At 37.4% G+C, this 25,907-nt stretch overlaps 1 protein-coding gene across 1 annotated transcript in view; it reads left to right on the top strand.

Moving 5' to 3' along the window:
- LOC102843525 (acyl-CoA-binding domain-containing protein 6-like) overlaps positions 1 to 25,907 on the top strand; it is a 336,108-nt gene that overhangs the window by 172,023 nt on the left and 138,178 nt on the right. Inside the window, exon 6 of the mRNA XM_006887775.1 lies at positions 10,617 to 10,706. Coding sequence (XP_006887837.1) covers positions 10,617 to 10,706 — 90 coding nt within the window. The remainder of the gene's footprint in view (positions 1 to 10,616; positions 10,707 to 25,907) is intronic.

Below are 25,907 nucleotides of genomic sequence, written 5' to 3'. Positions count from 1 at the left end.
TTTCCAGTCAGTCGGCCAGCTGGCTGTCCTCCAGATTTCTTGGCACAACTTAGCACATCCAGGGCAGCATCTGCTTGTTGAAATGAATCAACTGGTATGCTGTTACTCCTGGAGCCTTGTTTTTTGCCAATACTGTCAGAGCAAGTTGAACTTCCTCCTTCATCACCATAGTCTCTTGCTCATATGTTTCATGAAATTCCTCTGTGTCAGCCAGTTCCTTCTGATACAGTGACTCTGTGTACTCCTTCCATCTTCTTTTGATACTTCCTGGATCATATATATTTTGTCTTATAACATGCATCCCCTTGTTTTTTATTGCCTTTCCCTTCACTATCTTACTAATTGTTTATAATCTGTTTATTAGTATTTATTCCCCACTCACTTTCTCATTAACTTGGATAACCATTTAAAAATTATTCTAACTGTAAATTTTTCTTTAGCTTTTTATTACAACGATCTTATACAATGTTTGCCCTCTTGTGACTGACTTATTTCACTCAGCATAATGTCCGCTAGATCTATCATTGTTATACAGTGTTTTGGGAATTTTAAAATATTCTTTAGTGTTGCATAATGCTCCACTGAATGTACTATAGTTTCTTTCACCATTCATCCTTTGTTGATTCTGCCTCTTTGCTGTTGTAAATAATGCTGCAGTAAACATTTCTGGACCCAACCTACTTTTAAATACAAAGACCCACCCACCAGATCCTGTTTGCCTACACAAGAGTTTTCCCACCCATAGCTGATTGAAAATGAAACAGTTAATCAGCTATATTTGATTGCTAAAACAATGAGAAACACAGAACAGTTTACACTCAGCTTTCAAATAAATCATGAACACTTACCCTCCAGGCCCCAACTAACTTATTTCAATTAACAGATGCAGCCTTTTATGCACTCACAAGTCTATGCTAGGAAATTTGGAGGACAGCTGCCTGGCCAACAGATTGGAAAAGGGCCATATTTGTTCACATTTCCAAGAAAGGTGATCCAACTGAATGTGGAAATTATCAAACAGTGTCATTGGCATCACATGCAAACAAAACACCGCTTAAGATCTTTCTAAAATGGCTGGAACAGTACAGAGATGAGAAACTGCCAGTTCAAGAAGGATTTCGAAGAGGCTGTGGCACCAGGGATATCATTGCTGATGTCAGATGGATTCTGGTTGAAAGTAAGGAATACCAGAAGAATTTCCATTTGTGCTTTATTGACTAGCCAAAGGCATAAGACTGTGTGGATCACAACAAGTTGTGACTGACGGTAAGGAGAGTGGGAATCCTAGAGCATTTGTGCTCATGCAAAACCTGTATCTGGACCAGGAGGCTGTTGTTCAAAAAGAGCCATGGAGCACTTCATGGTTTGTAATTGAGAAGGGCGCAAATCAGGGTTGTATTCTCTCTCCAGACTTATTCATTCTGTATGCTGAGCAAATAATCTGAGAAACTGGACTCTATGAGGAGGTATGTGGCATCGGGATTGGAGAGAGATTGTGTTATGCAGATGACACAGCCTTGCTTGCTGATGAAAGTGAGGAGGGCTTGAAGTACTTTTTGAGGAAGATCAAGTAATACAGCTTTTGGTATGGATTGCATCTCAATGTCAGGAAAACAAAGATTCTTACCACTGGACCGATAGGCAGCATCATGATGAATGGAGAGGAGATTGAAATTTTCAACAGATTCATCTTGCTTGGATCCACAATTAACACTCTTGGTACCAGAAGTCAGAAAATATGGAGATGCATTGCACTGGGAAAATCTGCAGGTTATTGAGAAGTAGTGATGTCAGTTTGAAGACTAAACTACATCTGACTCAGGCCATCATCTTTCCAATTACTAGTTATAAATCCAAGAGCTGGACAGTAAATAAGGATAACAGAAAAAGAGTTGATACCTTTGAGCTGTGGTTTTGAAGAAGAGCACTGAAAATCCCAAGAATGGCCAAGAGAACAATAAGATATGTCTTGGAGAGGGTACAGCCATAGCAGCTCTTTGGACATGTTGTAGGAGATGCTATTCTGGGAAGGGTGGAGAGTCAGCGAAAGACAGACCCTCAACCAGCTGGATTAACACAATGACTGCTGCAGTAGGTTCTGTGTGTCAGGAAGTGAGGATGGCACAGGATAGAACAGGGTTCAGATCTTTTGTTCATAAGATCACTATACATTGTGCTTAACTCAGCAACACCTAACAACAAAACAAACATTGGTGTATATTTGTCTGTTCCTGCCAGAGCTCTTATAAGATACGTATCTGGTATTGAAATTGTTGCATCAAATGATATTTCCATTTTTAACTTTTTATATTTTTAAAAATTAATTTTAATGCAAGTTTACAGAGATTTTGGATTTCCATTCATTCATTTTTGCACTTTTCTCCCAGCCCACTCCTCCTCCCTGATTCACTCTTCTCTTTGCAAAGTAAAAGAAAAATTCTTTCATTGTTATACAATCCCCCCCCCCCAAGTCCACTCCACTAAACAACCTTCATTCTGGACTCCTGTCATGACAATAATACCTAATCATATTTCTTTTAAACAGTTTTTTCCCTCATCTGCTTCAATGCAGTATATATTATTTATCCCTTCTTTCTCAGTCTCCCCTCAATCCTGATATCAGCCCCGCTGTACAGCAGTGGCACTATGTAGTATTTGTCCTTTTGTGACTGAGATATTTCACTCAGCATAATGTCCTCCAGAGTCACCCATTTTGAAAAATATTTTATGAGCTCATTGTTTTTTAATGCTGCATAGTATTCTATTGTGTGAATATTCCAAAGTTTCTGTATCCCTTCATTTGTTGATAGACACTTAGGTTGTTTCCAGCTGTTGCTATTGTGAACAAACCTGCAATAAACATGGGTGTGCATGCTTGGGTGACGGTTATGGTTTCTTTAGGGTATATTCTCACTATTGGAATTGCTGGATCGAATGGTATTTCTGTTTGCAACTTTTGAGAAAGTGCCATACAGCCTTCCATAGTGGTTGCACCATTTTACACTCCCGCCAGCAGTGAATAAGGGTTCCAGGTTCTCTGCAACCTCATCAGCATTTCATGATTTCTGTTCTGTTAAATTTTGCTATTTTTACTGGAGTGAGATGATATCTCATAGTTGTTTCATAATTGTTTTGATTTACATCTTTCTTAGAGTTAGGGATTTTGAACATTTCTTCATGTATTTGTTGACCATCCGAATGTCTTTTTTGGTGAAGTGTCTGTTCATATCCTGTGCTCACTTTTCAATTGAGTTTTTTTTACCTTTAACTTGCTGTGGTGCTCAGGTATTTTATAAATTCTAGATATGAATCCCCTGTCTGGTATGTCATTACCAAATATTTTTCCCGATCTCTGGCTTCCCTTTTTACCCTGTTGAAGTTTTGGGCTTTGCATAGGGATTTGATTCCTAGAAGGTCCCATTCATCTATTTTATCTTCTCCTGGTTGTAGATTTTTCAGGATGCTTGGAAGACTGTTTATGTTGTGGATTAGGACTTCTAGAGTTCTTCCAAGCTTTTCTTTAATTAATTTTATAGTCCGTAAGTTTAGTCCTAGGTCCATGATCCACTTTGAGTTGGTTTTTGTGTATGGCGTGAGGTATGGCTCTTGTTTGAGTTTTCTACAGATGTTGTTGTTTTTGCTGTGTGCCTTCGAGTCGCTTGCGACTCATAGCAACCCTCTGTACAATAGCCCTAAACCCTTGTCTGTCCTGTGTCAATCTCACTGTCTCCGACACACTCACCCCAGTTACCCCAATTGCTGAATCATCACGTCACTCGAGTTTGCATATATACTTTTTACTACGTTGAAGAAGTTCCCCTCTAATCCTATTTTGTTGAGTGTTTTAATCAGGAAAGGTTGTTATATTTTGTCAAAGGCCATTTCTGCATCAATTGATAGGATCATGTGGTTCTTCTTCTTTGCTTTGTTAATGTGATGAATTACATTGATTGTTTTTCTTATGTTGAACCTTTTATCATACCTGTTATAAATCCTCCTCGGTCATGGTGAATTCTTTTTTTGTGTACCATTGGATTCTAGTGGCCAGGAATTTTTTCAAGATTTTTGCACTAATGTTCATGAGAGATACTACTGGTCTATAGTTTTCTATTTTGGTGGTGTCTTTACCTGGCTTTGGTATCAAAGATATGTTTGCTTCATAGAATGAGTCTAGGGAAATTTCATCTTCTTGTGTTTTAAGAAATTGTTTCTATAGAATTGGTGACAGATCCTCTCTGAATGAATGTTTGATAAAATTCACTTGTAAAACCACCTGGTCCAGGACTTTTTTTGGCTGGAAGTTGTTTTATTACCTTTTCAATTTCTTCTTCTGTAATGAGTCTGGTTAGGTATTCCGTTTCAGTTTGTGTCAGTTTAGGTAGGTTGTGAATTTCTAAGTATTTGTCCGTTTCCTCTAGGTTTTCATATTTGTTTGAATATAATTTTGCATAATAATCCAATGTTAGCCTTTTTATTTTAGTTGGTTCTGTTGTGACATTGCCCATTTCATCTCTTATATGAATAATTTGTGTCTTTTCCTTTGTAGTTTTGCTAGCGGTTTGTGTATTTTATTGATCTTTTCAAAGAACCAAGTCTTGTTGGTTTCAGTTGTTTTTCTGTTGTCTATTTCATTTATTTCAGCTCTAATTTTTATCATTTCAGTTTTTTTAGAGGGTGTCAGATTTTCTTGCTTTTCTTTTCCCATTTGTTGGAGTTGTTGGCTTAGAGAGTCAGTGGTCATTTTTTCCTGCCTTTTGATGTGTTTGCTTATTGCTATAAATTGACCTCTTATTACTGCTTTGGCTGTTTCCCAGAGATTTCAGTAGGTGGTGTTTTCATTGTCATTTGTTTCAAGAAACTTTTCCATTTCCTTTTTTATTTCTTCTAGTACCCACTCATGTTCATGCAAGGTGTTCTTCAGCTTCCAAATGTATGGGGGGTTTTGTCCTTTATCCTCTTGTTATTAATTTCTTATTTTGTTGCCTTGTGGTCTGAGAAAATGCTTTGTATTATTTCTATGTTTTTCTAATTTATTGATGCTTGCCTTGTGACCCAAAATGTGATCTATTCTAGAGAATGTTCCATGCACATTGGAGAAGGTATACTGTGGGGGTTTCTTTGGTGCATTAGCAATTAGGGCATTATTTTTATTGTAGGAGTATGCAATGAGGGTTGCAGAGTGGATTATATTTGGGGGTAGGGGGTGGGGTTTGGGGAGGGGGGGGGGGATTGTGTACCAATGAGGGAGTTTTTCTTTTGCTTTTCAAGGAGAGGAGCAAATGGGGGGGAGGGGGGGAGGGGTTTGTGCGGGGAGAAGGGTGCAACAATGAATGAATGGAATCCCCAAAGCTCTGTAGATGTTCATTGAAATGAAAAATAAACAACCTAAATTTAAAAAAAAAAAGATAAAAAAAGTATCTATGAGATCGAGTTGATTTATTGTGTGGTTTAATTCTTCAGCATCTTTGTTCAGTTTTTTTCTGGTAATTCTGTCTTTTCTTGAGAGGGCTATATTGAAGTCTCCAACTACTATAGTAGTGTTGTCTATTTCTTTTTTTCAGTTTTGTTAATGTTTGTTTTATATATTTTGCAGATCTTTCATTTGGTGCATAGATATTTATTATTGTTATGTACTCTCTTGTTCTTTTGACCCTTTAAGTATTACATAGTGAGCGACCTTGTCTGTTGTGATGGTTTCTTCATTGAAATTTATTTTATCAGAGATTAATATCACTAATCATGCTTTTATCTAGTTGCCATTTGCATGGTATATTTTTCCCCCATCCTTTTCTTTTTAGTCTTTCTTTATCTTCATTTTTCAGGTGTGTCTCTTGTAGAGAGCATATTGATGGATTTTGGTTTTTTATCCAATCTGGTACTTTTTTATCTTCAGTGGTGCATTCAAATCATTCACATCAGTGTGATTATTGGAAGGCAGGGTTTTATTGCTATCATTTTGTTGGATTCTTTTTGGTGTTGTTGCTAGTTACTTTGGTCTATGCTGCTTTCTGTAGCACCTCTGTAAGAAGGACATCTTTCAGTGTTTCCTGCATGCTAGTCTTTTTTTACAAACTCTCTTAGGTTCTGTTTTTCTCGGATTATCTTGATCTTTCCTTCATATTTGATGGATAGTTTTGCTAGGTGCAGTGTTCTTGGTTGACAGTTGTGTTCTTTGAGTGTTTAATACATGTCCTTCCACTATTCTTCTTGCTCACATGGTTTCTGCTGAGAAATCAGCACTTAGACTTACCTGCTCTCCCTTATAGGTTACTCTTTGTTTCTACCTCGTTGCTTTCAGAATTCTCTCCTTATCTTTGGTTCTGGCAAATTTGACTATTTTGTGCCTTAGTGTTTTTCTTTTGGAATCTATTTTATATGTTGTTTGCTCAGCTTCTTGAATATATATTCTCTCATTCTTCATTATTCCTGGGAAGTTTTCCTCTAGTAATTCTTCCACAGCTTTTTTGGTGCCTTTACCTGCTTCTTTCTGTTCTGGGATTCTGATGACACTCATGTTATTTCTCTTGATGGTGTCCCACATTATTCTTAGGTTTTCTTCTTTTTCCTTCCTTTTTTATTCTGCTTTTTGCTCTAGCAGATCAGGTGACAATTCTAGCTTCTATTTCACTGGTTCTGGGTTACATCTCTTCAACTCTGCTTATGTGTCCCTCCATCATGTTGATAGCGTCTGAAACATTGGACTTCATCTTTTGAATTGTGGTTTCTTGTTTCTGCAGTGCCACTAATGCCTCGTTTATTTTATTTTCATTGTTCTGACCTGTTGTGTTTTTTTTAAAGCTCCTGATTTTTGCTTGCAGTGTCCTGTAATTCTTCAACTTTGTCTTTCACCCACTGAAAATATTCAGTCATTGTTCTTTGAAATTCTATGTCACAAAGTTCCATCAGACTTTCTAGCTTCAGGAAATCCATTGGTACTGTGTCACCTCTTGGGGGTGACATCTTGCTCTGCACTTGTGTAGGGTGTGGGATAGTCTGCTGCTTTTGTGACATTGATAGGTTCTTTATATGAAGACAGTGCTCTAGAAATCAGTGGGGCAGCTACCCCGCCTGTGTTTCTCTCTGAACTTTTGACTCCAGGAAAGGTTCAGTTCAGGGTCTGTAAGAATAGCCTTTTTTGCTAAGTCAGATCAAGGTGCTCCAGATTAAAGGCTAGTTGACAGGGCAACCACGGGAGCAGGGCAGCCACTTGCAGGGACCTCACTCAGATTTTAGCTGCCCAGGTGTGATCACAAATGGGATCCCTACCAAAATTCCAGCTGTCTGTCTCCCACCCAGTGGCTCTCTCTCAGCGGTCCTTGATCAGTGGCCCCCACCCCAGCAGGGCCCAAGAAAATTCCCAGTGACCCACTCCTTCATGGTGGGTTGGCAGAGCCCAAGAAAACTCAGTCAAATTCTTACTGACCTACTTGCTCCTGGGGGGTCAGCAGGGCCCAAGAAAACCCAGTCAAATTTCTACCAACCCACTTACTCTTGGCCAGTTTTCAGGGCCCAAGAAATCTCAGTCAATTTCTCACTGACCTGCTTGCTCCAGTTGGGTAGGGCCCACAGTTCCTCGGCTGGTGGCTTCTGCCAGGGTCCACAGTGCACTGTTCCTGTGGCTCCCAAACTAATTCTTTTAATAAAAGTTCTGACTCAAATTCCTACTGTCCACATCGCCACATCAGTGTCTCTGGTGGCCCGTTTCTACGCAGTTTGCCACTCCTCCAGCTCCTTATGCTGTTCCCTCCACCACCGCCATCTTGGATCTCATTTTCAACTTTTTAAGGATAAACCAAACTGCTTTCAGTACTGTTTGTACCGTTACACATTCCCATAAGCAGTGTATGAGAGTTTCTTTCTTCATACATTTGCTTATTATTATTTGTTGTTTATTATCTTACCGAACTTTGCCATTATGGTAGTGAAAGGATATTATCATTTATATTCGTATATAAGATTTGGATCCTCCAACTGTTCTATGGGAGAAAGATGGGCAACCTCCTCCCCTGTGATAAAATTGCCTCTGAAAACCCACTGGAGGGATAACAGTGAGTTGATTCCAACTTGACAGAATAACAGCAAGAGAGAGCCCTGGTGGCTTAGTGGTAAGGAGTTGCACAGCCATCCCAAAGGCAGGTGGTTCAAATCCGCCAACTACTAAATTGAAAAAAGTCAGTCTCTACCATGCAAGTTACAACCTCTGAAAACCTACAGGTTCAGCTATGAGTCACTTCTGACTCAATGACACATAAGAGTGAAAATAATTGCTAACATGGCATAGTCCGTATGAAGTAGCATTGCTAACCCAAAGGCCTTGCTTCTCTGACCACACAGGTCCACTGGCAGCTTTTAGGTAGAGAAAGATGGTTTTCTCCCATGTGATTTAAAACTGTGGGAACCTAGTAGAGAATCAGCTGGGAGATGGCTTCTGTCTAAGCTCCAGTGAGTTTTAGAATAGCTAATGATTTTGAGTGTTGCTTCATGTGTTTGTTGGCTCTCTGAATATCTTCTGTGGTAAAGTGTTTTTACATATCCTCTGCCCATTCTTTTTATTTTTTTCTCTGCCCATTTTGTAATTGGATTATCTTTTTTCCTTGTTGAAATGTTGGTGACTTGGATACATTTTAGAGATCCTTTGTTAGAGATATTATTTCCAAATATTTTTCTGCTCAGTCTGTAGATTCTCTTTTTTAGTCTGTTAGGAAAGTCTCTTGATGCACGTTATTGTTGTTGTTATTATGTGCTGTCAAGTCACCTGCGGTTCAAGCCTGTCCTGAGCCGGTATCACGGACTCCAACACACCTACCCCCATTGCCCTGGTTACTAGTCTTCCTCTCCTACACTGTCTCTCCACCCTTCCGAGCATGATATCCTTCTCCAAAAACCAGTCCCTCCTGGCCAAGGATTAGCTTGGTTTCACCCTCTCCAACATAGATTTTTTGTTTTCTTGGCAGTCCACGGTATAGTCAAGACACTTCTCCAGCACAACTCAAAGGCATCAATTCTTCCTCTGTCATCCTTAGTCATTGTGCAGCTCTCTAAAGCATAGCAAGTAATTACGAAGACCATGGCCTAGAGATTTAATTTTTACAATGTTTCAATCATGTAATTTTCTTCTGCCAATTTGTGCATCTTTTGTTATTTGATAGTCTTATTCTTTTAATTGTAACATTTTTTGCAAGATTTCTTTTGTTGCCTTATTTAAGAATATTTTACTTTCATAAATTATAACTTCAGTATTTTAAAACTATTATTTTGTTGTCATTATCTCTACTCTGTAGTTATTAGACAATGTTAGAGGAATCTTAGCTGAAAGCTAAGGAATGTCTATCTGTGTTTCATTGAGTGTGCAAAAGCATTATTTGACTGTGTGAATCACAATAAGTTGTGGCTAACCTTGAGGAGAATGGGAATCCAAGAACACTTAATTGTGCTTATGTAAAACCTATGCTTGGACCAGGAAGCAATCCTCAGAGCAGAGCTGGGAAACACTGCATGGTTCAGGATCAGGAAAGTTATGCATCACACATGCATCCTGTCTTCATATCTTTTCAATCTATATGCAGAAGAGATCATCCAGGAAGCTGGACTTTATGAGGAGGGATGTGGCATCAGGATTAGAGGAAGACTAATCAACAATCTGCATTATGCAGATGACACAACCTTGTTTGGTGAAACTGAGGTGGACCTAAGGCATTTGCTTCAGAAGGTCAAGGACTGCAGCCTTCCAATACTGACTGAAGCTCAACATCAAGAAGACAAAGATTTTCACCACTGAGCCAATTGGCAGCATCATGATAAACAGGAGATTGAGATTAACAGCTTTAGTTTGCTTAGATCCACAGTCAACACTCTTGGTACCAGTAGCAAGGAAATCAAAAGACAAATTGCATTAGAGAAAACTGCTGTCAGGGACCTCTCCAGAGTACTGAAGAGCAATGATATCAGTCTAGACACTGAGTTGCACCTGGTCCAAGCCATAGTCTTCACAGTTACTTTCTATGCATCAGAGAGCTGAACAGTAAATAAGAATAATAGAAGAAGGATCAATTCCTTTGAATTATGGTGCTGAACATACTGTAGACTGCTAGAACAAACCGGCCTATTCAGGAGAGGATGAAACCAGGCTGCTCCTTGGAGGCAAGGATTCAGTAGTTCTCACATACTTTGGGCCTGCTGCCAGGAAGGACTAGTCCTTGGAGAAAGACATCATGCTTGGAAGGATGAAGGGACAGAACAAGAGAGGAAAACCTTGGATGAGATGGATTGACTCTATGACTGAGGTAATGGGGATAGGTGTGTTGGAGACAATGAAATTGCCTCAAGATAGGGCAGGGTTCAGAGATGTTGTAGATGGGGTTGCTATGAGTCACAAGCAATACAATGGCACAAAGCAGCTCTTTCAGTATACAGAATTAGTGACCTAATACATAGTAAGTGAATGTAAAACTCAGTACTTTGAAATGATTGTCCTCTGTTTTCTCATAGTGCATTTTTATATCCATGTTCTTAGGCTAATTACTTTTTTCATCTTATTATTATTTCTTAAAATATTATGTCTTTTATATGGTCCTTGATTAGATTAACAAATGCATTTCTCTTTTATGTGTTTTTAGGGTAGAGCTCTACTCCACTGGGCCTGTGACCGAGGACATAAGGAACTAGTGACTGTCTTGCTACAGTACAAAGCTGACATCAATTGTCAGGTAAGAGTGATGAAGGGTAGTTTGTTGAGTTTTTTAAAATTAACATACAAATCATATAACATAAAATTCAGCACATTAACATTTTAAAGTTTTTAATTTGGTAGCATTTCGTTTGTTCACAAGTTGTGCAACAACCACTCCCATCTAGTTTATGATCTTTCAAGGGAACTCCACACCTGCTGAGAACTTGATTCCCATATCTCCCCAATTGGAGAAACCACTAATCTGCTTTCCATCCCTAGGAGTTTCTTTTTTTCTAATTATTGATATAAATTAAGTTATAAAATGTATGATTCTGTGTCAGGTTAAGTTCACATAGCATATTTTCAAGGTTCTCACATTTGTTGCAGCATGTATTAGTACTTCATTCTGTTTTAAGGCTACATGATATTTTGTTGTGTGAATTTGCCACATTTTGTTTATCCACTCAACTGATGATACTTATGTAGGATGTTTCTACCTTTTAGCCAGTCTAGATAATGCTCATATGAAACATTTGTGTACAGTATATGTCTTCACTATGAATGCCTTTTCCGTCCTTTTGAGCATATGTATATTTAGGAGTAGAATTGCTAGATCGTATGTGGTGCTGGAAAAGAGTCTTGAACATACCTTGAACTGCCAGGAGAACAAATAGGTCTGTCGTGGAGACGGTGAAACCAAGTTTCTCCTTGGAGGCTAGGATTTTGAAGTGCCATCTTCCATACTTTGGGCACATGGCTAGGAGGGACCAGTCCTTGGAGAAGAGTGAAGGGACAGTGCAGGAGAGAAAGACCCCAGATGAGATAAATTGATAGGGAACTGGGGCAGTGGGGATAGCTGTAATGGACTTGGTGAGACTGGTTCAGGACAGGACAGGCTTCAAAGCTATGAAGGATACATAGTATCACTATGAGGTGCAGGCACTTTGATGGCACATAACAACATGGTCATTTTAGCTTAAACTTTTTTAGGAACTGCTGAACTACTTTCCACAGCAGCAGCTACATCGTGCATTCCCACCAGTAATGTAGAACAGTTCTAATTTCACCAATACTTATTTTCCTTATTAATAGCCATCTATCAGGTATGGTTTTGATTTGCATTTTCCTAGTGACAAATGTTATTAAGTATCTTTTCATGTACATGTGAGTCATTTGTATGTCTTCTCTGGAAAAATATTAATCCAAGTCCTTAGCCCATTTTTAGTCACTGTTGTAATCGATTTCTTGACCTTTTGTCATTTTTATAATAGATTTCTTGACCTTATAATGGAACCTGTCATCATATGTCATCGAGTTGATTTCCAACTCAGTGAATGCATGTGACAAAGTAGAACTGCCTTTCTTGGCCAAAATCTTTATTGGAGCAGTGTGGGTTTAAACTACTAGCCTTTTAGTTCTTATTTGAGTGCTTAACAATTTTATCACCAGGACTCACTTTACCCTAACCCTATTTTAGCCTTTTTAGAAAGAATGAGTCTCTGTCTCTGTTGTTCAGTTGTGAGAGTTCTTTATATGTTCTGGTTACTAGAGTCTTAAGCATATGTTGTGAAATTGTTTTCTTTCTTCCTCTCTAAGCTGTCTTTTCATTTTCATGGTGGCATCCTTGATGTGTTTAATTTTGGTGCAATGCAGTTCATCCTTTTTTCCCCTTTTCTTGCTTGTGCTTTCAGTTTCATATATCAGTAATCATTGTCAGATCCAACATTATGAAATTTACCTTGTTTTCTTATAGACTTGTCTCCTTTTAACTATTACATTTTGATAATTGATCCATTTTGAGTTAATTTTCATATATTGTGTGAGATAAGGGCCTAACTTCATTTTTTTTTGGTTTTTTTTTTACTTCATTTTTTACCAAGGATATCAAAGTGTGTCCACAGCCTTTTTTTTGGAGAAACTACTATTCTTGCTCTCATTGAATTTGAACTTCATTAAATTGTTTAATTTTATGAAAATCATTCTACCTTAGATGTATAGGCTTATTTTTTTGGACTCTCAGTTCTATTCCACTGGTATACGTGTCTGTTCAGATCACTGACACACTATTTTGGTAACTAGCTTTATATTAAATTTGCACATTTGTTCTTTTAAGACCTTTTATGGTGTGAGTCTTTAGGGTCTTTTACAGTTCCCTGTAAATTTGACAGGTGGCTTTTCCATCCAGAAAATGCCGTTGAGATTTTGGTTAGAGTTGTATCTCTAGGTCGCTTTTGATAATACTGACATTGTAACAATATTTTAAGTCTTTCAGATTTTGAACATGGGACATCTTAATTTATTGAGGTCTTCTTTAATTTTTTTTTTTTAGCAGTGGCTTGCAGTTTTCAATATATAAGTTATTCACCTCCTTGGTTAAATGTCTTAAGTTCAGGCTGCTCTGCAGGGCTTGTAAAAAAAAGCCCCAAGAATTGATAGAATACCAATTGGCATATTTCAACAAACAGTTGCTGCCCTGCACATGCTCTCCAGGTTGTACCAAGAAATCTGTAGGACAGCTACCTGGCCAACTTACTGGAAGAGATCCACATTTATTCCCATTCCAAAAAAAAAGGAAACCCATAAGAGTATGGAAATTATCTTATACTATAACTAATACCACACACAAGCAAAATCCTTCTAAAGATTACCCAAAAAAGACTAGAACAGTACATTGACAGAAAACTACCATATATATAAGCTGGGTTTAAAAAAGGACATGGCACTAGAGACATTATCACCAAATGTCAGATGGATCTTGGCAGAAAGCAGAGAGTACCAGATGAATATCTATCTGTTTTTCATTAACTATGCAAAGGCATTTGACTGTGTGGATCACAGCAAATTTTGGTTAACCTTGAGGAGAATGGGAATCCCAGACCACTTGATTGTGCTTATGCAAAACTTACACCTGGACCAGGAAGCAGTTCTCAGAACAGAGCAGGGAAACACTACATGGTTCAAAATCTGGAAAGATATGCATGCATCCTGTCTCTATGCTTTTCAATCTATATGCAAAACAGTACATTCAGGAGGCAGGGCTTTATGAAGAGGAATGTGGCATAAAGATTGGAGGAAGACTCATCAACAACCTGCATTATGCAAATGACACAACCTTGCTTGCTTGAGGAGGACCGGAAGCACTTGCTACAGAAGATTAAGGACTATAGTCTTCAGTTGGCCTAGTGGACAGAAAGTGATGCTACCAAGCCGAAGGTGGGTGACTTTAATCTGCTACCGTCAGGCCGGATTTTAATTGTTTTTGGTCATTCTTCTAGGTCATGTAGTCCTGGTCTGTCCACTGGCCGTACAGAGATAACTCGTGGTTGCTATGAAGCTGAACACTGTGACACTGCTGTGTCAAATGTGGTAATGGTTATCCGTGGTGGACAGTGTTTGGTGGAGCTCACGAATTAAAACAAGCATGGAAGCAGGAGTGACATCCACTTCAGAAACAGCTTGCCTCCAGAAAACCTATGAACCTGGAGAAAGGATGAGTTATACAAGCACTCGGGCCTTTCATTCATAGCATCACTGTGAGCTGCCTATGACTTGACTACATTTAACAACAGCAACGAGTCTTCAGTATGAATTGAAGCTCAAGAAGACAAAGATTCTTACCACTAGACTAATTGGCAGCACCATAAAAGATGTAGAAGAGATTGAGATTGTTAACAGTTAAAGCTTGCTCAGCTCCACACTCTTGGCACCAGCAGTCAGGAAGCAAAAGATAAATTGCACTGGGTAAATCTACTGCCAGGCACCTCTTCAGAGTACTGAAAAGCAACCATGTCAGCTTAGAGACTCAGATGCACCTAATCCAGGCCATGGTCTTCACAATTACTTGCTATGTATCAGAGAGCTGCACAGTGACTAAGGAAGACAGAAGAATTTGATGGCTTCGAATTGTGGTACTGGAGAAGAATCTTGAACATACCATGGACCACTAAGAAAACAAAGAGATCTGTCTTAGAGAGAGTGAAACCAAGTTTCTCCTTGGAGGCTAGGATTTTGTAACTTCGTCTCACATACTTTGGGCATGTTGCCAGGAGGGACCAATCCTTGGGGAAGGACATCATGCTTGGAAGGGTGGAGGGACAGTGCAGGAGAGGAAGACCACACATAAGAAGGATTGATACAGTAACTGGGTAACGGGGATAGGTGTGTTGGAGTCAGTGAGACTGGGCTCAGGACAGGACAGGCTTCAGAGCTGTTATACATAGGGTCAATATGGGTTGCAGGTGACTCAACTGCATGTAACAAAAGTCTTTTTGTGTTCATTCTTTAAGTGAAAGCCTATAAAGAAAATTGGTTTTCTTTCAACCATTTATACACATTTTGTTTTACAGCATTAATTTCATATTTGTTTTCTATAATTTAATTTTCATTTCCACTAACTCTTCTATCCTTCTCCTTTCTGTCCTTGGTCTGTGTCCTTGGGCAGATGCTGCTTTTGTTCTTATATGGTTAGTTATTCTAAGGAGTGAGTGCCTTCCAAGTCATGGTGTTCCCATTATAGATCCGTCTGTTATTTGACTTAAAGTTGAACTAGGGATGTATGTTTTATTCCAGGTTTGATGGGTGACTTAAGGGTACTGGTAGAACCCCCACCCAATCTATGGGACCATTAAATATTAGTCTCTTGATGCTATTGTAAATGGAATTATTTTACTATTTCCTTTTAGGATCTTGTAACCTGTAAGTGTGGTGAATTTGCTTATCAAATAAGTTAAAAAAATTTTATTTCACTTCTTTAGGATTTTATCTGTAAAATCATTTAATCAATTATAGCAAATAGAAACAAGTTTACTTTTTCCTTTCCAATATGTATGCTTTTTATTTCGCTTGCTTGGCTAGCACACTTTTGAATAGAAGCAGTACAAAGTTGGAACCTTCATTATCTTTTTGATCTCAGGAGAAAGATGTCGAACTTTGACCATTGTATGTTGTTCTTGTTTGGTGCTGTCAGTCAGCTCCAGGGTGTTCTGGCCCTGGGTGTAATAGAAGGAAACACCGCCTGATCATGTACCATCATCACAATTCTGCTGTGCTTGACTTCATTGTTATAGCCACTGTGTCAGTATAACTTTCTGAAGATTTTTCTCCTTTTTGTTAATCTTCTTTTTTTGCCAAGCATGCTATCTTTATCCAGGGACTGACTAGCTTTTCCTGATAACATGACTAAAATATATGAGACAAAGTCTCACCATTTTAGTTTCTAAAAAGACATTGGGCTGTATTTCTTCCAAGCCTGACTTATTGTTCTTTTGGCAGTTCATGCTGTAGTCAATATTATTCTTGAATATCACAATTCAAAGATATCAATTCTTCTTTGCTCTTTATTGTACATTACCAAGCTTTTTCATGTATGCATGAGAGGATTGAAAATACCTTGGCTTAAATCAGGCACACCTGATCTTCAAAGTGGCATCCTTGCTTGTTAACAGTTTACAGAAGATTTGCCCAATGCAATATATTGTTTTATTTTTTGACTGCTGCTTCCGTGGGTGTTGAGTGTGGATCCAGGAAAAATTACAGCCTTGACAATGTCATCCATTTTTCTGTCACTCATGATGTCTGTTGGTCCACTTGTGAGGATTTTTGTTTTATGTTGAAGTGTAAATTAATGCTGAAAGTTGTAGTCTTAGATCTTTATTGGTGAGCGCTTCAAGTTGTCTTGGCTTTTAGCAAGCAAGGTTTCTTTGATCTACATATCACATGTAGTTGATATATCTTCTTCCAATCCTAATGTTGTGTTTTTCTTCCTGTAGTTCAGCTTCTCAGATTATTTGTTCAGCATACATATTAGTATGTATGATGAAAGAACATAAACCTCACACACATATACCTTGTTAATTTTAAACCACATAGTATCCCCTTTGTTCTGTTCTAAGATGACTTCTTGATTTACAAACAGGTTTTTTAACCATATGAGCATGATTAAATGTTCTAGAATTTCCCTTCTTTTTGAAGTGTTGCCCATAATTTTTTTATGATCTATACAGTTGAAAGTCAATAAAATACAGGTAAACATCTAATGTTCTTTACTTTTAAGTTAGATTTATCTGATATTAATGATATCCCTTGTTCCACAAGTATGATGTTAGCTGTAGATTTTTTCCGAGTGTTCTTCATCAGGTTAGCAAAGCTTCTTTCTAGTCTTAATTTATCGAGTGTTTGTATCATGAAAGGTTGATGGATTTTGACAATTTTTTTACTGCATCAATTGAAGTAATTTATATGTGTTTCCCTCCTACATTTTATTAATGTGATATTTTATGCTAATTCATATTTGTATGTTGAACCCTTCCTGGGACAAATTTAATTTCATCATCTTCTGTATTATTTTAATAATCTTAGCAGTTGAATTTGCTATTATTTTGTTGAGGAATTTTTCATCTATATTCACAAGAAATATTTGTGGTGGTTTTTCTTATGTCTTATTTTAGTGTGGTGTTTTCTTAACCTTTGGTTTGGTATTGAAGTAGTACAGGCCTCAGAATGAATTAGGATGTGTTTCCTCTTTTATTTTTTTTCCTAAGAATTTTGAGAAGTATTCATGCTAATTCTTTTTTATATGTGTAGTAGAGTGCACTATTGACTCTCTCTGGTCCTGAACATTTCTTTTTCCAGAACTTTTTGAGTACTGATAAAATGACTTGACTTGTTATGGGTTTAGTCAGGCTTTTTTTCTTTTAGCATCAATTATTACATTTTATGTGCTCTAGAATTTTGTCTGTTCGTTATATTAGCATTAGGATTTGAGGAAGACTCATCAACAACATGTGTTATGCAGATGACACAACTTTTCTTGCTGAAGTGGACCTGAAGCTCTTGCTACAGAAGGTCAAGGACTGTAGTCTTCTATATGGATTGAAGCTCAACATTGAGAAAAAAAAATTCTCACCACTAGGCCAACTGACAGTACCATAATAGATGGAGAAGAGATTAAGGTTGTTAACAGTTACCACTTGCTTGGCTGCACAAAGAACGCTCTTGGCACCAGCAGCAAGGAAATCAAGAGACAAATTGCATTGGGGAAAATTCTGCTCTGTATTTCACTTCTTTCCATTCTATCCTTTTAAAAATTTCTTTCCTTCAATAGCCATTGAATTTAGTTTGCTCCCTTTCCCTCCTCCCTAGCCAAGTTCCTTAAGTTATAAATTTATATTATTAATTTGAGGTGTTTGAGTTTTTTTCTTTTTCAGTATGGCTATAATTTTCCCTCTGAACACTACTTTTATTATATTCCTTAAGTTTTGATATGGAGTGTTTTTGTTTTCATTCATCTCAATGTATATTGTTATTTCCTTTGTGATTTTTCTTTGACCTATTGGTTGGTTAATGTTCACATTTTTGTGGATTTTCTAGTTTCGCTTCTATTGATTTCTGGCTTCGCTCCTTTGTAGAAAGCAAAGATATATTGCATAATTTCAGGTTTTAAAATTTATTGACATTTATTTTGTGCATTAACACCTGTCTTGGGAAATTATTCATGTGTATTTGAAAATATATGTATATTCTATTGTTGGGTAAAGTGTTAGGTCTAGTTGCTTTATAGTATCTTTCAGGTCCTTTATTTTTTATTAATGTTCCGTCTAGTTAGTCTCTCCAGTATTGAAAGTAGGATATTAAAGTTTCTAGCGATTATTATGGGGAGTGCTGGTGGCTTAGTCTGAAGCATGTTATATTGCCAAGGTGCTAACCGAAAGATTGCAAATCTCCTGTGGTGCAAGTCTTTCAAGGTTCCAAAAAGCTGTCTGCTGCTGAGGAGAAAGATGGGAGGTCTCCTCTCAGTACATTTTATAGCCTCTAAACCCACTAGAGGGTGGCTAAGTCAGCACTGACTCCATGACAGTGAGTTTTAACTCTACTATAGAACTTTTCTGTCTGTTTTTGCTTTACTGCTTTTGGAACTCTGATGTTAGGTAAGTGTATGTTTATAATTATTATATATTCTTTGTTGATTGACTTCTTTGTCAATGCACAATGTCCTTTGGCTAACAAGAGACAATCTGGGGTTTTTTGTATGGGTTGTTTTTTTTTTTTTTAACATTAGTACAGCCAAGCCACCTCATTCTACTTTTGGTGACATTTACTTCGAGTATCTCTTTTCCAGCTTTTATTTTCATATTATCTATGTCTTTTAATCTAAAGTGAACTTCTTTTAGACAGCATATAGATGACTCATTATTTTTAATCAGTTCTGACACGATCTTAAAAGTTTCATCTGTTTACATTTAAAGTAATTCTTGATAAAAGACAACAACATCTTACATCTCTTTTTTTCTAAACAGAAATATTTTTTTTTAGTTGGAATTTCTTTTAAATTTTTTTTCATTGAAATGTTAGTGAAAGTTTATAGAGAACTTGGATTGCAATTCACTCATTGTTGCACATTTTCCTCCCTGCCCACCCCTTCACCCCAGTTTACTTTTCTCTTTGGAAACAAAAAAAGTATTCTTTCATTGCTATACAATTCCCCACTCCAGTCCACTTTGCTATGCAGCTCTTATTCTGGACTCTTATCATGCAAATAGTACCTAATCATATATCCCTTTTAAACAGTTCTCTCCCTCATCTGTTTCAGTGCAGTGTACATTATTTATCCCCTCTTTTCTTTGTTTTCCTCCAACCCTGATGTCAGTCCTGTTTTATAAAAGTGGCATTATGCAGTATTTGTCATTTTGTGACTGAGATATTTCACTCACCATAAGATCCTCCAGGATGTTATGTATACTATTTTGTATAATATTTCATGAGTTCCTTGTTTTTCAGTGCAGTATAGTATTCCATTATGTGAATATACCACAGCTTCTCTATCCATGTTTATTGATGGGCACTTGGGTTGTTTCCAACTCTTTGTTATTGGGAGCACATCCACGTTTGCTGCTGCTTTGCTCACAATAACAAACATGGATGTGCATATATCTGCTTGGGTGGCAGTTATGGTTTCTTTAGGGTAAATTCCCAGTAGTGGAATTGCTGTGTCAAATGGTATTTCTATCTGCAACTTTTTGAGAAAGCGCCATACTGCCTTCCATAGTGGTTGCACCGTTTTAAGCAGTGGCCAGCAAGAGTGAATAAGGGTTCCAGTTTCTCCACAACCTCGCCAGCATTTGTTGCTTGCTATTCTGTTGAATTTTGCTATGCTTACCTGGGGTAAGATGATATTTTATAGTTATTTTGATGCATCTCTCTTAGAGCTTGGGATTTTGAACATTTCTTCCTATGTTTGTTCACCATCTGAATGTCGTCTTTGGTGAAGTGTCTATTCATATCCTGTGCCATTTTGCAGTTGGCTTGTATACCTTTATCTTGTTGTAGTGCTCGAGTATTTTATAAATTCTAGATATAAGTCCCCTTAATATCTCTTTTTGTTCTTCAGTCTCTCCATTCCTAAACTGGTTCATCATGTCTTTATAATGTCTTCATTCAGGGTTTTCCAGTGCAGTGATTTCTGATTATAGCCTTCAAGAAAACCCTAAGTTTTTCTCCTCACTTCTATATAACCTCAAGTTTTTGTTGAATCTTTAAAACTTAATATTTTGCCCTGTGGCATTTTGTTTGTTTGTTTGTTTGTTTGTTTTAAGCTTGAACTCAGTATTTCCCTTAGTCTTAATCACTTACTCAGTACTGTGAAATATACTGGGGGTGGAAGGAACCTAACCTCAAGCCCATTGCCATTGAACTGATTCTGACTTAAAGTGATCTTAAGTTGCTGATAGGTAACTATCTTTTGCACATAGTCTTTAAAACAGAGTATTTCTAAATCAACATTTTCTGAATATACCAGAGGAAAGTCTATCTATATTACATAGATTATGCAAAGGCTTTTGACTGTATGGATCACAACAAACTGTGGCTGACTCTGAGAAGAATGGGAATTCCAGAACACTTTATTGTGCTTATGTGAAACCTATACTTGAGCCAGGAGGCAGTCTGGGGACTAAGGTGCACCTGACATAGGCCATGGTCTTTGCAATTACATGCTATGCATTATAGAGCTGGACAATGACTAGGAATGATAGAAGGAAAATTGATGTCTTTGAGCTGTGGTGCTGGAGAAGAGAATTGACTATACCATGGACTTCTAGGAGAACAAACAAGTTCATCCTGGAGAGGGTGAAGCCAGACTGCTTCTTGGAGGCAAGAATTCTGAAGCTTCGTCTGACATACTTTGGACATGTTGCAAGGTGGGACCAGTCCTTGGAGAGGGACGTGATGCTTTGGAGGATGAGGGGACAGCACAAGAGAGGAAGACCCTCAATGAGATGAACTGATCAGTCACTGGGATAATGGGGATAGGTGTGTCAGAGACAATAAGATTGACAAGGGATAGAACAGGGTTTAGGGCTGTTGTATATAGGTTCACTATGAGTCATAGGCCACTTGATGGCACATAACAACGACAGCAACAATATTTGTTTTACTAATGTATTAGTCATAGAAGACTGACTGTAAGTCTGGAAAGGGTATAATGCTTTTACAGATTTCTGAGCCCAGGGTATACTTAGATGTTGAATACATCACACACACACACACACACACACACACACACACACACACACACGCAGATAGACATATATCATGTTTTTCTCAACAGCCACTCAGTAAATAATATCTTCTACCTCAGAGAATTTAGGTAATTTGACTAAGTATCTTCCATTTACAGTACTGTTAGAACTCAAAAGAGTTCCATGGAAGTAGTTTTGGTTTTGGTTTGGTTTTATGTATTTTTTTAATGATGCCCCCATTAAAAAAAAAAAGACTCCTAAAACAAAATCATTATAAAATAGAGATAGGACATAAAAATAGAAAGCTAGGGAATTAAAAAACAAAACAACAATCACCAGTGGAAAACCAATATAGTATTATATATCTGGAAGCAGAAAACCACTGAAAAGAGAAGAGAAAGAAAAGTCTGAACTGGATGTTAGAAGAGACCCTAAAAATTGCACTAGAGTGTAAAGAAGCCAAATCAAAGGGAAGAGATGCTGAAATAAAAGAGCTGAATGGAAAGATTTTAAAAGACAGCTTAGGAAAAATCCAAAGCAAACCAATGTAACATAATATGCAGAGACCTAGAATTGGAGAATAGAAAGGGAAGCACTTGTTCAGCATTTCTCAAGCTGAAAGAAATGAAAAACAAATTCAAGCCTCGAGTTATAATACTAGCAAAGCTATGAGCACAATCTTGAATGATCCAGGGAACATCAAAAGGAGATGGGGAATACAGAGTCACTGTACCAAAATGAGTTGGCCAACACTGAAATATTTCAGGAAGTACTGTAAAATTAAAAGCCAATGGTAATGAAGGATGACATTCAAGCTCTACTGAAGGCATGGCAAAAAATAAGGCCCCAGAAATCAATGAGATGCCAGTTGATATGTTTCAAATGACACATGTAGCCCTGGATGTGATCACTAGTCAGTGTCAGGAAATTTGGTGGACAGCTGCCTGGCTGCATGCCTGACAGAGACCCATTTTTGTTCCCATTCCCAAAAACAGTGATCCAACAGAAAGTAACTATTATTGAACAATATAATTAATATCATATGCAAGCAAAATACTTCTAAAGATTATTCAAAAACAGTTACAACAGTACATATATAGTGAACTACCAGAAGCTCAAGCTAGGTTTATAAGAGTCCATGGCACAGGAATATCATTGCTGATATCAGGTGGATACTGGCTGAAAGCAAAGAGTACTAGAGTAATGTCTATTTGTGCTTTAATGACTATATAAAGGCATTTTATTGTTTGGATCATAAAAAGTTATAGCTAACATTAAGAAGAATGAGAATCCCAGTACATTTAATTGTGCTCATGTGAAACCTATACCTAGAACAGGAGGCTATTGTACAAACAAAGCAAGGGGACAATGCATGGTTTAAAATTAGGAAAGATGTGTGTCAAGATTGTATCCTTCCTCCATACCTATTTAGTCTGTATGCTGAACAAATATTCTAGAAGCTGAACTCTGTGAAGAATAAGGCATCAGGATTGGAAAAAATCAGTAACATTTGAATGAAGAGTTTGTCTATCACTGTTAGCAAAGTAATCAGCATGGTTTTGACCACAGAAGTTCTTGATTTAGTTTAGAAAAACCCCAACTCATTTCTACATTGTAAAAAAAAAATTTATAACTTCTTTCCTTCCTCTTTCTCATTCACTCTTTTTCAGAATTTCTTTTCTCTTAAAAAATCCATTATTCCTGGTCTGCAGTTAATTCCCCTCCTTTGTGATCTGTGAGCTGTTCCACACTGGCACATCTCTTTCATCATATTACCCTGATCAGACACTTGGATCTTGTTCACACAACTGAGTAGTTTTCTAATAAGTAGTTTGCATGTGTTTTCCCATTACTTACTCCTAGGAAAATGCAATGTTCAGATATTCTGAAGGATGGTATAATTTTTTTCCAGGAATTGCATAATGTTATTGTACCTTTATCTGTTACAGTTGTTGTCTAAGCAAACATAGTCTGTAAGTAGTATGCCTTGAAAGTAGATATTGCACCTTGAACCATAATATAGAAAAAGCAATGGCCATGTGTGACCTTTATTAGCTTTGCTAAGGGGAACTGTCCCTATGAATAGTATCAGTAACACAAAACCAGTTTCCATGAAGTCAGACATGTCCTCCACACTCCTATACTTCTTTGTACTTATCTCAGCATGAATCTTACTAGCTTTGATAGGTCCAAAATCCATGTGATAGCTCACAGACCACACAAAACCATATTGAGGAAGTCAGAAGGTTACAATCCAGATTAATAACATAATACAGTCATGATAGCTTCTGAGATGTGCATGCAGACACCTCAGCCTTGAGCCTTGCGGCTTTAAGCCAGTGTTCCCAAGATCTCAGTCCTGCCAATATTGGCTTCCCACCCCCAGTTGTTCAACAGAATTTTCAGCCCTGCCAATATTGTCTCTCCCTTCCCAAAGTCCTATCTCAGTTCAGGTCTCTATTTCAGCCATAGGTGTTGCTGTCATAGGTGCTGTAATAAGAAGGGCATCCTACATTCTCTTGTGTCTTGGACCTGTTCCCAGAATTTCTGCATCTCACTGCTGGCTTGCTCAATTCAGTGGTAAGACTAACCAATCCCCTCGTGTATTGCTGATACTGGCCAGTCTCCTTGTATAATGGTAGATAGCCAGTTCTCTTGTGGATAGGCTAACATGCCCCATTTGCATATTCCCTCCCACTTACAAAGAAAGTCAACTAATAGTTAGAAAAAATCATAGTGAAACATAAACTGCAACCTACAACCAGGAAAGGATAAAATAGATAAATGTTATCTTCTAAGAATAAAATCCATATGCACATCCAATAAGTTCTCCAACAGGGTAAAGAGGGAAGCCACAGAATAGGAAAAATATTTGGTAATGACATGTCAAATAAGGGACTTATATCTAGAATTTATAAAATACTTGAGCACCACAAGATAAAGGTAAACAATCCAATTGAAAAATGGGCACAGGATATGAACAGACACTTCACCAAAGAAGACATTCAGATGGCAAACAAACTCATGAAGAAATGTTCAAAATCCCTACCTCTATGAGAGATGCAAATCAAAACAACTATAAAATATCATCTCACCCCAGTAAGAATAGCAAAATTCAACAGAGCAGCAAACAACAAATGCTGGCAAGGTTGTGGAGAAACTAGAACCCTTAGTCACTCTTGCTGGCAGTGTAAAATGGTACAACCACTATGGAATGCAGTATGGCATTTTCTAAAAAAATTGGAAATAGAAATACCATTTGACACAGCAATTCCACTACTAAGAATATACCCTACAGAAATCAGAGCAGCCACCCAAGCAGATATATGCACCCCCATGTTTATTGTGGCTTTGTTCGCAATAGCAAAGAGCTGGAAACAACCCAAGTGCCCATCAACAAATGAATGGATAGAGAAGCTTTGGTATATTCACACAATGGAATATTATGCTGCATTGAAAAACGAGGAACTAATGAAATATTATACAGAATGGGTGACCCTGGAGGACATTATGCTGAGTGAAATATCTCAGTCAGAAAAGGACAAATATTGCATAGTGCCACTGTTGTAAAATAGGACTGACATTGGAGTTGAGGGGGGACTTAAAAAGAGGGGATAAATAATGTACACTGCATTGAAATAGATGAGGGAGAGAACTGTTTAAAAAGGATATATCATTAGGTATGACAAGAGTCCAGAATGAAAGCTGCACAGTGGAGTGGACTCGGGGCAGGTTGTCTTTAACAATGAATTTTTTTTTTTTATTTTTTTACTTTTAAAGAGAAAAGTGAACTGGGTGGGGAGAGATGGGCAGGGAGGAAAGTATTGGACAATGAATGAATGGAAACCCAAAGTCTCTGTAAACTTGCATTAAAATTAATTTAAAAAAAGAAACATAAACTCTAGACATAGGCTAAGTAAATCGTAGTTGTCATATTGAGAAGTAGAGGAACAAGCCACTTTCACATCTAGACTTAGATCATCAATGTGGCAGCTACTAAGTAGCCCCAGAATCTTGAAAGGAACAAATTCTCTTTTCAAGGCAGTAAGCTGGGAGTTCTGGGAAGGAACCATTTCTTTAAAGAGATCAAAGTCGGGTTTGTTGTTACTTTCTAAATCGAAGACTATTTGCACCTTAATAAAAATATCTCTCTTACCCAAGAGTACAGTTCACAGAGATTATGTTTTCTAGAAATAAAAGAATCATAGTTAGAAAATATTCTTCAAAGAATGGACCAAAGAAAAATATCAAGAGGAAATAAAAGTTTATATTGCCACGAGAGAATTTTTCTTGCTCCAACCTTGCCAGGACAGTTTGTCACCATGCTTTTTTGTTCTTTGGTTGTCTGGCAGATGAGTATTGGTGTATTACTTTTTATTTGCATTTATCTTGATAAAAGTGATATCGAATGTCTTTGTTTATATTTAAGAACCATTTGTATTTCCATTTTTGTAATTCATCTATTTTTTTTTTCTTTTGCCTACTTTCCTGCTAGTTTTGTAGTATTTTTCCATCTCTTCTTATATAGAGTAGTGAATTTGTATATTGAGGGGAAAGTAGAAGTTTCTTCGTGGTATTATTAAAAATTTCTCATCATTATTATCTCTAACAATTAATATTGACCATATTTTGTTCTAGTATGTTCATTGATATCATGGTTTCTTTGATCTCTCTAGAATTAATTTTTATCATGTTTTGGAGAGGGACATCATGCTCGGTAGAGG

Source organism: Elephantulus edwardii, unplaced genomic scaffold (assembly GCF_000299155.1).
Source record: "Elephantulus edwardii isolate Elephantulus edwardi_28Jun2011 unplaced genomic scaffold, EleEdw1.0 scaffold00061, whole genome shotgun sequence".
Classification (NCBI taxonomy): domain Eukaryota; kingdom Metazoa; phylum Chordata; class Mammalia; order Macroscelidea; family Macroscelididae; genus Elephantulus; species Elephantulus edwardii.
Note: the sequence above shows the minus strand (reverse complement) of the source record. Positions and strands in the feature narration are given on the sequence as shown.